The 15,077-nt window shown below is 45.0% G+C and overlaps 1 protein-coding gene across 4 annotated transcripts in view; it reads left to right on the forward strand.

Annotated features, from left to right (window-relative positions):
- SCHIP1 (schwannomin interacting protein 1) overlaps positions 1 to 15,077 on the forward strand; it is a 419,220-nt gene that overhangs the window by 298,723 nt on the left and 105,420 nt on the right. For 2 of the 4 annotated variants that reach the window (XM_065410680.1, XM_065410682.1), the window contains exon 1: positions 7,704 to 8,324. In XM_065410680.1, the coding sequence (XP_065266752.1) occupies positions 7,704 to 8,324 (621 nt within the window). Of the gene's footprint in view, positions 1 to 7,685; positions 8,325 to 15,077 lie in introns of those variants that run through there. The other 2 variants (XM_065410681.1, XM_065410685.1) reach the window with 2 other exon arrangements.

Below are 15,077 nucleotides of genomic sequence, written 5' to 3' on the forward strand. Positions count from 1 at the left end.
CCCCCCCTGCTCCCTGTCCCTGACTGTCCCAACCCCTCTCCACACCCCTGCCCCCCTGACAGCCCCCCCCAGACCCATCTAACCCCCCCCGCTCCCTGTCCCTGACTGTCCCAACCCCTCTCCACACCCTTGCCCCCCTGACAGCCCCCCCTCAAACTCCCGACCCATCCAACCCCCCCTCCCTGTCCCCTGACCAGGGCCGGCTTTAAAGAGCCCAGGAATCGGGCTGCGCTCCGGCTGGGGTTGCGGGGCTTGGGGCCGGGCCGGAGGTGCTCGGCCGGCGCTGCTGGGGCCCGAGCCGGGCCGGGGGTGCTGGGGCCCGAGCCGGGCCAGAGCCGCTGGGGCAGCCGGGCGCCGCTCGGCCAGGGCCGCGCCTCCCCGGAGCTCTCCTCCTCGCGCCCCCCCCCGCCCCAGCTTACCTGCTGCTGCCTCCCGCTTGCCCCTGCTTCTTTTCAGACTTCCCGCGAAGATCTGATTCGCAGGAAGCAGGGGAGGGGGAGGAGCAGGGGGGCGGAGCGTTCAGGGGAGGGGAGGAGGGGGAAGACAGCTGCAGGCCGGACAGCATGGTAAGGCTGCAGGGGATGGGGGGAGCCGGGAAGGGGCTTCGGGTGCCCAGCGGCGCTTGGCCGCCGCTTTTCTATCTATAAATAGCCGACCGGGGGAAATCCCGGACATTTTTAGATTTTTTAAAATCCCCCCCGGACGGCTATTTATAGACCGAAAAGCCGGACATGTCCGGGGAAATCCGGACATATGGTAGCCCTATCTATATCATACTCTGCTAGGGTCTGCTAACATTTCAAAACACTTTCCTTTACAACTTTCTGCTTTCACAAACTCAACTTTCCAAAACATTTGTTTCAGTGGCAGAAAAATCACCATGTTTGGTCTCTAACTGAAGATGATTGATAATTTTTTTTTCTTCTGGAAGGTTTAAGCAAAATTCTTTGGCTTTTTTTAAGTTATGGGAAAGGAGGAGGAAAGATACTTTCCCCATTGAAAAACAAAAACTTTTTTTGGGGGGGAGGGCTATGAAAAATATAGGTAACATTTGAAGATTAATATAAATCATTCTTACTGTGCTTGGGGTTTTTTGATTGGTCTAAACATGTTTATTATAATAGTTTGAATATTATATACTGAGCATGCTCAGTAGAATATGAATTAATCTACAGGTGCACATTTACATATAGATTTGCTGCACATATGTGAGTACACTTTATGCACCTGCCTTAAATCAGACAACTCACGTGCATAAAATTCTGCACCTACGTAAGTTTTTGCAGGATCAAGGCCTAAGTGTGTACATCCTTTTTTTCTTTAAGGTACTTATAAGATCCCCAGCTGGAGCCTCTAATCTCCTCAAGTTGAATAGATGCGTAGCAAGGAGCTTAAAAGCCATGTGAGCCGGATAACTGCTGACTTTTCCTTTTAGTTCTTTCCCTTTTTCTTTACCCTGTTTAAACAAATAAACAAATACCCTAGGAAATGTAGTGCACATGTTGAAGTTGGATAGTTAAAATTAAAGTCAGCAAATGCAGAAGTTAAGGACCTCCCAGCAGTGTTAACCACCTTGCACATATTTTTCCTATTTCTCATTTTGTACTTAAATATATATTATTGTGTGTCCTAATGCCATGCAACTCAAAGCATGTGCACCACAACTACTGCTGTTGGAATCTTAACTTTTGCATTTCTGGAATTTTATGACATTAAATATATGCATCCTTAATTTTGTATTAATGTACTTATTTGTCATTAATATATTAGTACTACTCATTAAGAGGTCCATGCCTAATCTAATTAATTAAAACTGAATAATAGATAAAATTTAAGGACACTATACAGCTTTCTACTCTGAAAAAGCCCTAGGCTTTGTAAGAAATGTTTCCTACAGCCTCGCTTAGTGTGGAATCCTTTGCTGTACTACAGTAACCATCATCATTACCCAAAACACCATAAAGCAAAGTCTCAAGTACTGTATAGCATTGTATTTGCAAATGTAATTTTGAAGGTGCAGCTAGGGAGAATATTAATTAAACGTACAGTATACAGAAGTCCTTTTAATGCTGTTTTTGGAGTCAGCAAATTTGCATGTTACAGTTGGCTTCAATGAGTCAGAATATAATAAAATTTATTAGCCTTTTAAGAGAGTTATTTCTAGAACTACCAGTAATTAGTTACGCTAGTTTTTAAAAAATAGATTAATTAGAGAGAGTTGGTGAAAACTGATAATTATATGGATTTACCTATTTACATCCTCCAGTGCAATTGGTGCTGACCACTAGTAGCATTATAATTACAGTTAAATCTAATCCTTCAAACTGTAGGCAGTCTAAGTCTGCCATCAAACCAATGGCAAAACCTGCAGAGGTGTTGTCTTGGTTTTAAAAAATCCCAACTTTTTCTTATTATGTATAATTTTTAACAGTTTTTGATAAAAAGGCATTTTTAAAAGTCCACCAAGTTTATAAGTTATTAATTTAATACACGTGTGTTAAATTCCATAACTGTTTGAATAATATAGCTGTTAAACCTAAATTAAAGGTTATAAATAGGAGCTTAGTGTCTTAGTTTGGCTACCAAGTGAGTATCAAACTCTCCTGTGTGCTTGTCCATTTTGTTGGTGTTGGTGGTGGTGGTTTTTAGGGATTTTATTTTATGGGTTCTTAGAAATTAAAAAAGAGGGAAGGAAAAATGACTGGTACAGGCTAGGAAAGGAGTCTGGGAATGTGAGCCGAGGTAAGGAGGGAAGGCGGGGGCAGCTGGAAAGGAGACTGGGAGACAGGGATGGGGGAGACAGATTAGCTGAAGAGCCAAGAGGAGGGGGAACTGGGACTGGTTGGGCAAGGAGACTGGGACTTGGAGTTGAGGGGGATACTGAGATTTAGGGAGCTCAAAGTGGGAGACTAGCTCTTGCCCAGCAAGAAAACTGGGACTGGGACGAGAAGCCCAACTAGTGGAGACTGGGACTGGCTAGGCAAAAAGAATGAGACTGGGACAAAGAGACAGGGGTGGGGAAGAGACAAGAGAGGAACAGGGACAGGTTGTAGGGGATGGGGCGGAAGGATTTAAGTTTGGAAGGAATAGTCAGAGGGTCTGCCCACTGGAGCACACTCCTTTCCAGATCCTGGAATGGAATTCCTGAGGCTTGCCATTTCTCTGCTATCAGCAAATATCTGTGAAACTCACTGGCAAAATGTGTGTCTCATCCTCCTCTTGTGGTGGTCCACATAGAGGATATTACTGAATGAGGCAGGGTTCCCAAAATACTGTGTGATGCTGTAATCAGAGATGATATCATTATGCATAAGCACAAGGGGGCAGAAATAAGGTTCCAATGGACAACCTTAATTCTGGCATTTCCTAATTTTGAGTGTTTGACTTTACAACCTTAATCATGTTCTTTTAATATAGGGATGTGTGTGTGTGTATGAGGGGGATATACCATTCAGCCATTAAGTAGTTAACAATCCATATTTGAATACACATAATTAAGATCCAAAATTTAAGATTAAATAGAGAGAGAAGTGGTTGTTGCTTTTTTTAAGGTTATCGTTTGAGTTTGTCTTTCCATTTATCAGCTTTACCTAGAAACATTCACAGTATCTAGCTGTCTCTGTTCAATCTTGTACAGAGATGGCATTGGTCAATGACCTCTTTGTGGCAATGGATGAAGATCAGGTATCGAATCTGAAATTATAAATCTGTCATCTGCCTTTGACACTGTTAATTATGCTGTATTACTGACTCATGGATAGATCAGATTATAAGTAGATGGAGCATCTTTGCTCTTTACTTTTGGAAAGGTCCATCTGGGGTTGGATATTGCTATTCTGCTCCAAAAGCAGACTCATGTAGGGTTTCTGCAGAGTATATTTTATCTTTTATTCAATGTATGTATGGGGCCATTAGGATGGTTAATGAGGAGACATGAGCTGAAATGCCTTCAGTATGCTGACAACACCTAACTTTTTTCTATTATTTCACCCAGCTGGTGCAACTCAGCATCTTCCCCAGTGTTTGGTTGAGACAGGAGCAGTTGATTAAAACTGGATTAGATTACAGTGATGATGGTATATATAGAGAAGAGATCAGCCTTATTGTCTGCCATTTGTGACCAGTGTTCACAACTTAATGTTGGATCCTCTGCTGCTGTTAGGTGATCATATAGCAGCAATGAGTAAAGCAGGTGTTTTCATTTTGCATCTTGTCAGAGGTTGTAGTCATTTCTTTTTGAGGCAGACCTTGCTACCAGGACCCATGTCTATGTTGCATACAAGATCACTTTTAGGCTAAAGCAGGGGTCGGCAACCTTTGGCCCGCGGCCCGCCAGGGTAAGCACCCTGACAGGCCGGGCCGGTTTGTTTACCTGCTGCATTCGCAGGTTCGGCTGATCGCGGCTCCCACTGGCCGCAGTTCGCCGTCCCAGGCCAATGGGGGCGGCGGGAAGCGGTGGCCAGCACATCCCTTGGCCCGTGCCGCTTTCCGCCACCCCCATTGGCCTGGGACGGCAAACTGCGGCCAGTGGGAGCTGCGATCAGCCAAACCTGTGGATGCGGCAGGCAAACAAACCGACCCGGCCCGCCAGGGTGCTTACCCTGGAGGGCCGCGTGCCAAAGGTTGCCGACCCCTGGGCTAAAGGTAGTGGAGAATACAGCAGCCCATTTATTGAGTGAGGCGTCTCTTCATGAACACTGTCATGGTTAGTGGGCTCTCCATACCTCTGATCCCACCTGGTGTCATAAAGTGCACCCCTTCTCAGGTTACACCCCTCAAGCTGTCACCTGGCTCAGAGTGGAATCACATGATTCTCCAACTCTGATCAGGCCCTAGCTGCAGGTCTCTGTGATCAACTGTGATTACTTCAGCAGGAGCAATTCTGTTCTCTCTGGGAGCAATGACCAGTGACCAAACGTTCTCCTTAAAACAAAGGCTTTATTAAATGTATTAGAACAAAAATACTTCAGAGAAAACACATGTTCAAAATAATAAACCAGACTATACACACATGTGTGCTTTCCCCTAAGTCTTACCATTTGCTGGATCTGGGAAGGCCCAACTCCCCCAGACTTTCTCCTCAAAATCTCTCCCTCCATCAACCTATCTCCCTGGACTGCTTCTGACAAAAGCCTCCTCCCCACTGCCTTCTCCTGAGAAGCACTTTTTAACTGTTTGGTGTGCTTATGATCTCCAGGATCTCAGGTTTGGCAAAACAAGGCTTGCAACTTGTTGGAGACAGTTTTAAGGATGCTGTCTCCTAACAGCTTGCCCTGTGGTCTTTCAGGTGTGTTTCTGGATGTTCTGATCTGGGAACCCATTGCGTTGTTTTCATGCACTGACCCCATTACAGGTATATAATAAACATATAATAAATTCCGCTGTCCTCAATGTAAGTTACATCAGTACAGTCACACAGGAAATTCTAATAACCTGCTACAGTTACAGTAACTTCCCCTCACTGACCAGCTTACATACAATGTTCATAAAATTATTACACTCAGTATTCTTAGATTATAACATAGCTGTTCCACAACTGTCACAAACATATCATACCAGATTCTGTACCTGTCAGCAACTGGTTTCTGGTGGAGTTGAAGGTGTTGGATTTGACCTATGAGTTTGTGTTTGTAACTTGACTACCCGAGGTACTACAGCTCTCCTGATTCAGGTGCAGCTGAGATCAGCAGAGGTATCCTAGCTGTAGCTCCCTTGATTTGTAAGTAGTTTGAGTCTGGGCATTTTTGGGCATACTGCTAAGCCCATCTATTAATTCAGGCTTTTGATTCAGTTGAGTTGCCTGCGTTGGATATCTTTGTGGGAAGAGTTTGAAATAAATACTTTGTTTCAGGAGTATTAGTAGTATGGGGGCTGAGTTATCTGCTGGATTTATTCTTGTGCTATTGTCTTTTCCACAAAGCATTGGCAAGAGTCCATGAGAGGAGGTGGGTTTGTGTTTTAGTTGATTTGTATGAATCAAAATAAAGAATCTTCACAATATAGCCTATTTTATTTTGAATTTCAATGGGACTGGCACCTGAGTGTTTTTAGGTGATTTTGTATATAGGATTTAGGCTACTAAGTGACTTAAGCACTTTTGACATTTTTACACTAGGAGGGACATTTTATAATATGGATATGCCTTGTACAGTGAACAGGAACCTTACTGTCCCCCTGAGCAGAATATAGTCCTCTGGGAGAAGGTATCAACCACTAAACTGTTACTATATTTGTACTAAATTTATTGTATTCTTGAGCACTCTTCACTCATAGAACTCAAAGTATAGAGGAGGGTAAGCAGTGGAACTGAGTCACAGCTGAGGAAGTAGACTGGGTAGTGAACTTCTGGCTGAGCTGGGCCTAGAACCTATGTCTGATTCCACATCGAGTGTCCAGGCTGAACCAGGCTTTCTCTACTTGATCTTAGTTAAAAAGCCAAGAGAGTTGAAGAGAATAATATGACATTGCTTAGCTGGGTGCACTAAGGTACAGCTTGTGTGTTACATTATTACACGCTGCTATATAAATCAGGCATTAATTGCTCCAAAACATTCTTTAAAACTATTCAAAGAAACCTTGTACAGCTGAGACAGAGGTATGATTGCAAAGTGTGCTGAGCTACTTGCACTGGTTGGTACATGTAGATACTGGTATTATATGGCCTTAATCCTCACTTGCTATAAACTCTTTTTGTGTGGCTTTTGTACTAATAGACTTAATTTCATGGCTGCAGACAGTTCAAACTGTGCATGCTGGAGGGCCCGAAAAAGAAAGCAAATGAATGAGAGCTGAAGGGGTGGTTGGATTCCTGCCAGCTCACAGTCCATTGATCAGAAGCTGCTCCAAAGTTCATAGGATCACAATGTGTTTCTCTTCCCACAAAAAAAGGGGAATTTGTGGCCGTGCTTTACCTGAGTGCAGCTAATTGTTGCCGGGCCAGGCTCTCGTGTGCACATTGTTAGAGGGGAGAGGGTGCAGCCCTCACGGGCTTTGCCTGGGAAGGAGCAGTAAAAAGAGAAACAGCCGTTCCACACAGGGGCTCCCGCTCCCCAGTCCCCGCCTGAGCTGCAGCTCTGCGTCTTGCTCGGCTGTACCGCAGGGGGCGGTGTGAGCACCAGCCTCCCCGTTGCTTCTGACGCCGGCAGCGTGGGGACGGGACTTCATGCCACGGCTGCCGGCCGAGCTGCCTCCCGCACCCCCTGTTTCGCTGCGCTGCCGGCGGGTCCCCGGCTCAGCAGCTGGACGCGGCAGCCGGGACGTTACCGCCGCCGCCAGAGGAGACAGTGGCTGAGCTATGGGGCCAGCCGCCTCCTGACCACACCATGGAGCCCTGACGAAGGCGTCTGCCCCTCCCCTCCCGGGGGTGAGCGCCAGGGTCCGGGGGGCGACCCGAGACCCGCTCCCCCAAAGCGGGCGGAGGACGGGCGCAGATGCTTCCTCCAGCCGGAGCGCGGGGGAGGTGGTAGGAAACTTTGGGAGAGTCGGGGAAGCCCCTGGCCGGGGGGCGGGCGGGCCCCTAGAGCAGCCCCGTGCAAATCTGGACGCGGCGCTAGCTGGGGAGGCACATCCGTGGCTGGGCTTTCTATGCCCAGAGGCGATGCGCTTCCCGCGGGCGGCGGCCAGACAGGAGGCGGCTGGTTCCTGCTCTCTTTAATCCGCTGCGTGTTTCCTTCTCTCCCCCTCAGGATTACCGCGAGGATGGGATGGATTTAGGAAGCGACGCGTGTAGCAGCCGCTCCAGCTCCGAGTCCAGCTCCAGCAAAGTCACCCCTTGCTCGGAGTGCAAATCCTCCCCCTCCCCCAGCAGCCTGGACTTGGCGGCCCTGGAGGACTCGGAGGAGGAGGAGGATTACCTGGGGTACGGAAGGAAGGGCACTGCCGCGTGGGAGGAGGACGGGCTCTGCACCGCCGGCTGCGATGCCAAGGCTGCCAAGCGAAGGAGTTTGGCGGAGGAGCTGGAGGATGTGAGAAGCACCAGCGCCTCCAACACCATGCCGCCCCCCGCCCCCAACGGCAACCCCCCGCCCCAGGACCTCCGGCAGAACGGCAACGTGGTGCCCCCCAGCCGCAGGACGGGACACCGCGGGGCAGGAGGGCGCAAAGCCCATCCCCAGAAAGCCCAGCCGGCTGTGGGGAGGCTCCGCGGTGGAGGGGGGGTCGCCCCCGGGCACCCCTTGGACAGCTCCACGGGGGGCACTTGGCTGAAAGAGCAGGAGCCTCAGCTCCCGACTATGGACTGGGAGGCTTTGGAGAAACACCTGGCAGGGTTACAGTTTCAGGAACAGGAGGTACGAAACCAGAGCCAGAAAACAAACTACACCTCAGTAAGTTGGTCCCCGTTATCTGCAAGGTCTGTGGCTTTGGGGCGGGAGCGAGGGAGGGCGAGTCGGAGTAATGGGAATTACTTATGGTGACAAGACATGTTACTAGGCAGTGAGTCAGTCGCAGAGATCCATACGGAGCATTGCCATAGATGGTAATTGGGCAAATCGCTGTTGCCCTTTAATTGTGCCGGGTTTTTTCATCCTTCTAACCTGGGAGGGCCGCTTATTGAATGCAACATTGTTGCTAGTAAGAAGCTTCATTGTGTGTGAATCTAGATCTGTCCCCTTGCTTGCAGATCTCTCTGCAAAGAATTTGTCTTTCTGCAGCCTCTTTCATTTGTTCAGCTGTGGAAGGAATAGCTTGACTCTGACCTGCCCGCCCCTGGCCTGGATCAGAGAGCCAGGGTGTGTTTCTGTTGAACAGATCAAGCTGGTGACTCAGTGACCATTTGTAACGTATTGTGAATTCTGAGATTTTGGTGGGGCTCAGTGGCACTTCCTGTTTCTTATCAGACAGACACCTGGCTGGATACAGGAAAGCCAGACAATGTGGGTGGCAGCAGGAGCGGGAGTGGGTGGAATAAACATAAGCAGGAGTCTTAGGCCATCTAGTACAAGGGTTCTCAACCTTTTTCTTTCTAAGAACCCCCCAACGTGCTATAAAAACTCCATGGCCCACCTGTGCCACAGTAACTGGTTTTCTGCATATAAAAGCCAGAGCTGGCATTAGGGGGTAGCAAGTCAAACAATTGCCGGGGCCCCATGCCACAGGGCCCCCCGCAAAGCTAAGTTGCTCAGGCTTCCGCCCCAGGTGGTGGGGTGAGGCTCAGGGCCCTGGGCTTCAGCCCCATACAGTGGGGCTTCAGCTTTTACCCTGGGCCCCAATGAGTCTAATGCTGGCCCTGCTTGGTGGCACCCCTAAACCTGCTTGCGGGGCCTCCCGGACCCCTGGTTGAGAACCACTGATCAAGTACACTTCCCAATATGGACCTGGGTGGGTATCTCCTTTTTGAAGGGCGTTTCTCTGGTTGCTTTATTTTGAGGTATAGCAACAATTGCAACCCAAGCATTTAAATCTGTACCTTAGCCAAGAAGGATTGCATACTTTAACCTAGCTAAAGTATGTGGCAACCATTACAGTATGCTTGTCATTTGGTACCTTGCCTTGGGGTGTGGTTTGAGTATACAGGGCCTCAGGCTACTGGAAATTGGATGCCTGCACTTTGACTTTAGAGCATGAGGACAAGTAACAGCATGTCTCAGTGTAAATGGTATTGCTAATACTAAAAGAGGGAAGGCGATGTTTTCTTTGCCTAGTAGAACCTGGTTGTAAGACCCCCACTTTGTGTTTCCTTTAATCACTGCTGTATAGCAGATTTTCATCGCTATTCTTTTCATCAGCGTTCAGCAAATATCTTAAAGCAGCAACCAAAAATGATCACTGCTAGACTCAAAGTTATTACAGTGTTTAAGACATTAACCAGGAGATTTTTTTTTTAATGTCTATATTTTATTTGGAACAGATTTTAGAAAGTATGAAGCTAAAGAACAACATTTTGCTTGTATTCTGTTGTTGTTGCAACTGTAACAAATAATACAATGGCTTTTATTTTCAACAATAAGAGATGCTGATGTCACTTCATTTTAAGTATGGCCTGGCCTTGATGAAGATTGTATATATGCTGTGAAAGTTGTCTTTTATGTGTGTGAGCGTATGTATGTGTGTGAATTTAGGTGCCTATTCTTTGAGGGATTAAATGGCATTGGCTTCCCTATACAGCTCTGCCAATGAACTCCTCTTAACTGGCCAGAACAGTGGTATTCCAGTCCTGGGCTGCTGTTGAGCAGAGACTGTCACACACACAGTAATGGCCATTTCTTTTATTTTATTTCTTTTTGTGTGAGAGCTGAACAAAATCACCTAAAACATCAAACAGGTTTTCACTTGTAACCTGACCCAGAACTGGAACCCAGTACTCCAGAGATTTAAGAACCACAGTCAAGATGGAAACTAATTCATATAACTATTTGGAAGGACAAATACAGTATATTGTGAAATCTCATACTATATGATTTAGTATACAAAGTAATAATTTTGGAATCTTTCAGGAAGGAAAAGAAACTAGCACATATTTACTCCCCAATAAGCAGGTGTCAGTGGTGGGTTGGATGTATAGCATTCTGTTCAGGGAGATATGAAATCCCATTCATTAAGAATTGTTTTCATAATATGTAAATTAAAAGAAGGCATGACAGTCCCTAACCTTTTCTCTAAAACCATTGAAGGTACATTCGAACACTGCTTTATGATGGACAATAAGACTGATGTTAACTTCCGTTAACTCCGTTAACCTCCACCTTATAACTTCACTTTCCTAGGGCTTGATTCTGCAAGGTGCTCTGCAACCTTACTTCTTACTGATATCAGCTGAAGAAAAAGGGTGCTGAGTACTTGCAGCATTGGCCTTCTAGTAAGGCATCTGGGACTTTATATCATACTTACTGTCTGTGTTTTGAAATGACTTTGAATGAATCATTCCTTGAATATTACAAATGATTTTTGAAAAATCTTGTGGTCATTAGATATTGTAATTAGGGCAGTCTGGTAGCATGACAGCTGCCACAATGCATTTTTAAAAGACCAGACTTGGAACTAAGGGTGAGCTAATAACAGCAGCATGTAGAGAGTGTGGGAATAAAATCACTGACCCCAGGACTTTTTAGGTGGTCTTGTAATTGATAGTGGCTTATTCAGAAACTAAAAAAAAAAAAAAAAAAAGCTTAAAGTCGTTTCTTTCCTTTATTGTTATGATGATGATCTCATCAATGTAAACTGATGTACTCTTACTTTTGGTCACTCAAGCTTACAGAAAACCATCTCTAACTAAGCAGCAGCAGCAAATGTAGGAACTCTTCCTTTCTAGTTGGGTGCTTGCCTAAGTGAGGTGTTACCCTGAAAGATTTTTGGATCATTGCCATTTGTAATAATTTTGGCACTTACATTTAAGAAAAAAATGCTAATTGGAGCCAATGCACTAAAAAATAAACCAAACATTCTCTGTCTTGGACCTACTCTTCCCCTTTATCTAGTATTAGTGCTTTGACTACCCTTTCTCCAAACCAGAATCCTCCCACTACACTACCTGTACTTGGCGTAGCACCTTGCCTCCTGCCTGGAGGGATGAGCACATAGCTCCTCTTTGTTTAGCTGCTACAAACATTGATCCCTATGCAAGGGATTCCATGGAAACCTAATCTGTGCTACATGTTGTTCCAATGTTGGAAGTTGCAGTTTGGGTGCAGTATAGTCCCACACAGAACTCCTTGTAAGTATTGCAGTAGCACTGCTTTCTGTAGATCAGATCAGGCTAAGGAGACTAGGCTCGCATCTCCAGAGACACAGCACGTACACATCTTCTTTCTCATTGCTGACCTGCCTGTCAGCTTAAGCCCACAGTTGGCATTTCCCATTTTTATAAATGTATCAGTTTTATGGTATGTGAGGTACTGGAAGAATTCCTGATAATTGTAACTAATTCCCCCCCCCGCAATTTTCCAGCATCCTTGGGAACAACAATGTGTGTAGCTCATTGTGGCAGCCTTTCTCTTTTTCCATGCATATTTCTGTTTATGTATTTGAACATTTATTTGGCTTATGTGCTTCAGTTTTGTGAATCCATCAAAACCACTAAGCTACTGCAGGAATCTCATTTCTGTTATTTCAGTCCTGGATCTGTTCCTTCTAATTAGCATCTGTGCCTTATGGGCATAGTTTAGAACAGGTATGTACACTGTATTAGACTGCTTGAAGTGCAGATAGACTCATATTTTTACAGATCCTCACTTTCTATAATAGAGAAGGTCAGGGTGAGTAAGTAGTGGGGAAGTGGGGGATCTCTGCTATCATGGCCAGTTTAACAATAACTGTTTTGCTGTGCTCTCCTGCAGTAACATTCTCTCTAACCTCCATTCACTCAGCTCTATTCCATCTTCAGGAAGGGTTTTCCCTTATCTCTTGGGGCATGCCCACAGTACAGTTTAAAAACCTGGGGTTAGCCCATGACAGCAACTTGGGTTTGCAGGGCTTTGGCTAACAGGCCGTTTAACTGCGCTATAGATATTTGGGCTCGGGCTGGAGCTCAGGCTCTAGGACCCAGTGAGGTGGGAGAGTCCCAGAACTTGGATTGCAGATGGAGCTGGAACATCTACAGTACAATTAAACAGCGTTGCGAGCCTGAGCCCCGTGAGCCCGCTTGTGCTGGAACAGGCCAGCTTTGGGTGTATAATTACAGTTTACAGACCCTTTGAGGCGGGGAGCCCATGTGCTTCTTCCCCTGCTGTTTCTTGATGTTGAGGGTTCTCTCCAGCCTCCCCATGCTGGACATTAACAGACCTTTTCCCCCATCATCCAACCTGATGTTAGAGGTATTTCTCCTTGCACACATCTTCTTGGCTATCGGGGTCTTTCGGACTGAGGAGGCAGAGGGAGGGGGGACTCAAAGAAACTTCATGTCCTTATCTGTCTAGTTTGAAGTGAATTTCTTCCAAATTTTCCCAGGTTTTCTTAGAGGATGGGGGAGCAGGCATAGCAGAGCACAAGTGTCCCTTTCTTCACCTTTCAGTCTGGTGCAATTTGAGAAATTGCAGATTCTTCTTTTTAGGCCAGAGCTGCTGCTGCAGGTGAGGAATTGAGACCAGAGAGTTCAAGTTACTTATTCACAGTCATACAAAAAGCATGTGGAAGAACTGGGAATTGAATCCAGGTTTCCTCAGTCCAGTCCAGTGCCATAAACACAAGACTATACCCTCCTTTTCTTTATGAAACTCCTATAAATATTACATAATTAATTCTAGGTTACTTGCAGAAACCTGTGACAGGAACTTCAGATATAATAATATTAAGTAAAATCTGAAGTCTTAGAAGGATTCAGATAGAGTTAGGATTCCTGATTTGACTTCTGGGGTCAGCTTCTAAGGCAGTGGTTCTCAAACGTCTGTAGTAGTGACCCTTTCACACAGCAAGCCTTTGAGTGCGACCCCCTTATAAATTAACAGTTTTTAAATATACTTAACACTATTATAAATGCTGGAGGTGAAGCGGGCTTTGCGGGTGGAGGCTGACAGCTCGCGACCCCCTACATAATAACCTCACGACCCCCTGAGGGGTCATGACCCCCAGTTTGAGAGTCCCTGTGCTAAGGCATTTTAGGTGACTCACTCCTTAAGAGAGTTTGTAAACCCAGATAGAAACAGAAGGGTTTTCATTGTTTTTTCCTGAATTGACAGGGTTTGTGTGGGGTTTTTTGTTTTAAATACACCTCTACCCCGATATAACACTGTCCTCGGGAGCCAAAAAATCTTACCGTGTTATAGGTGAAACCGCGTTATATCGAACTTGCTTTGATCCGCCGGAGTGCACAGCCCCGCCCCCCCGGAGCACTGCTTTACCGCGTTATATCCGAATTCGTGTTATATCAGGTTGCGTTATATCGGGGTAGAGGTGTATTCCTTGCATTGGTGAAAACTGAGATATTTTCTTTGACCATGAGTATCACAGTTTGAAACTGATTTGTACATAACTGACTGAAAACTGAAACTGACTAGTTTATTTTTTTTGCCAAAGTTAAGTGAAATGCAAAAAGAAATTAGATTTTAGAAATTATTTTAGTTGTAGTAATCTAAAATAGTGTTGGTAACAGGTGTGTGTGTGTGTGTGTGTGTGTGTGGGTTTTAGTTTTGATTGACAGTGGTCCTTCTAGTAGTGAATGTTAATGAGATTCCCCTATAGAGTCCGTGAGATGTTATCAAAAGAACAGCCAGCACAAGCCTGATTACAAATTGGGAAAATTCAAAATTCTTTTGGAATTAGTATTTATTTTTAAACTCTCTTTAGCATTTTCCAAGAGAAGATTCTAGCAACGCCTAATACTTAAGGATTAGTTAATACTCTGGCTGCCTTATGACCTGAGTACTGGATGAGTGACAAATTCACTTTATCTAATTGTTCATTCAATATTTCAGGTCCTCACTCTCCCAAATACTCCAGTTTATAGTAGGTCATCTTCCTCTTTCAGAGTTTTGTTGACTAATTTGAGATTGCATCATCAGCTCTGAACTAGTGGTCCTGTTCACTTTAATACTCATGTATTTGAAACCTGATTTCAAGAACAGCTCTGACCAGACTCTACTGTAATATGATTTGCACTAATCTATATCTATATCTCACACTAATAAAGTTCTTAACATAACTGTAACTTTTTTTTTGTTAAAGCCATGCTATAGATGGTTATCTATGGCATGATTTCTGCTAATAATTATTCAAAAAATGTTTCCTATCCACACTGAATGCTTTGCCCTTACCTACATTTACTCCCCACCACCTCCCTGAAATTTGCCATTATTGTTTCTCCCTGTAGCAGCAACAGTGGAAGCACTAATTGCATCATTGTTTCCTTGTGCTCCCCCTGTCTGTTTGTTTGCCTTTTGTTAGTCAGTTTAGATTGTAAGCTCTGTGGAACAAAGATCATCTTTTGGTTATGTTTGTATCATATCTAGTAAGGCTGTTGATTAATCGCAGTTAACTCAAAAAAATTAATTGGGATTAAAAAAATTAATCGCGATTAATCAGTTTTAATTGCACTGTTAAACAATAGAATACCAATTGACATTTATTAAATATTTTGGATGATCTACATTTTCATATATATTGTATTCTGTGTTGTAATTGAAATCAAAGTGTATATTATTTTTGAT

The sequence above is a fragment of the Emys orbicularis genome, chromosome 9, assembly GCF_028017835.1.
Source record: "Emys orbicularis isolate rEmyOrb1 chromosome 9, rEmyOrb1.hap1, whole genome shotgun sequence".
NCBI classification, from domain to species: domain Eukaryota; kingdom Metazoa; phylum Chordata; order Testudines; family Emydidae; genus Emys; species Emys orbicularis.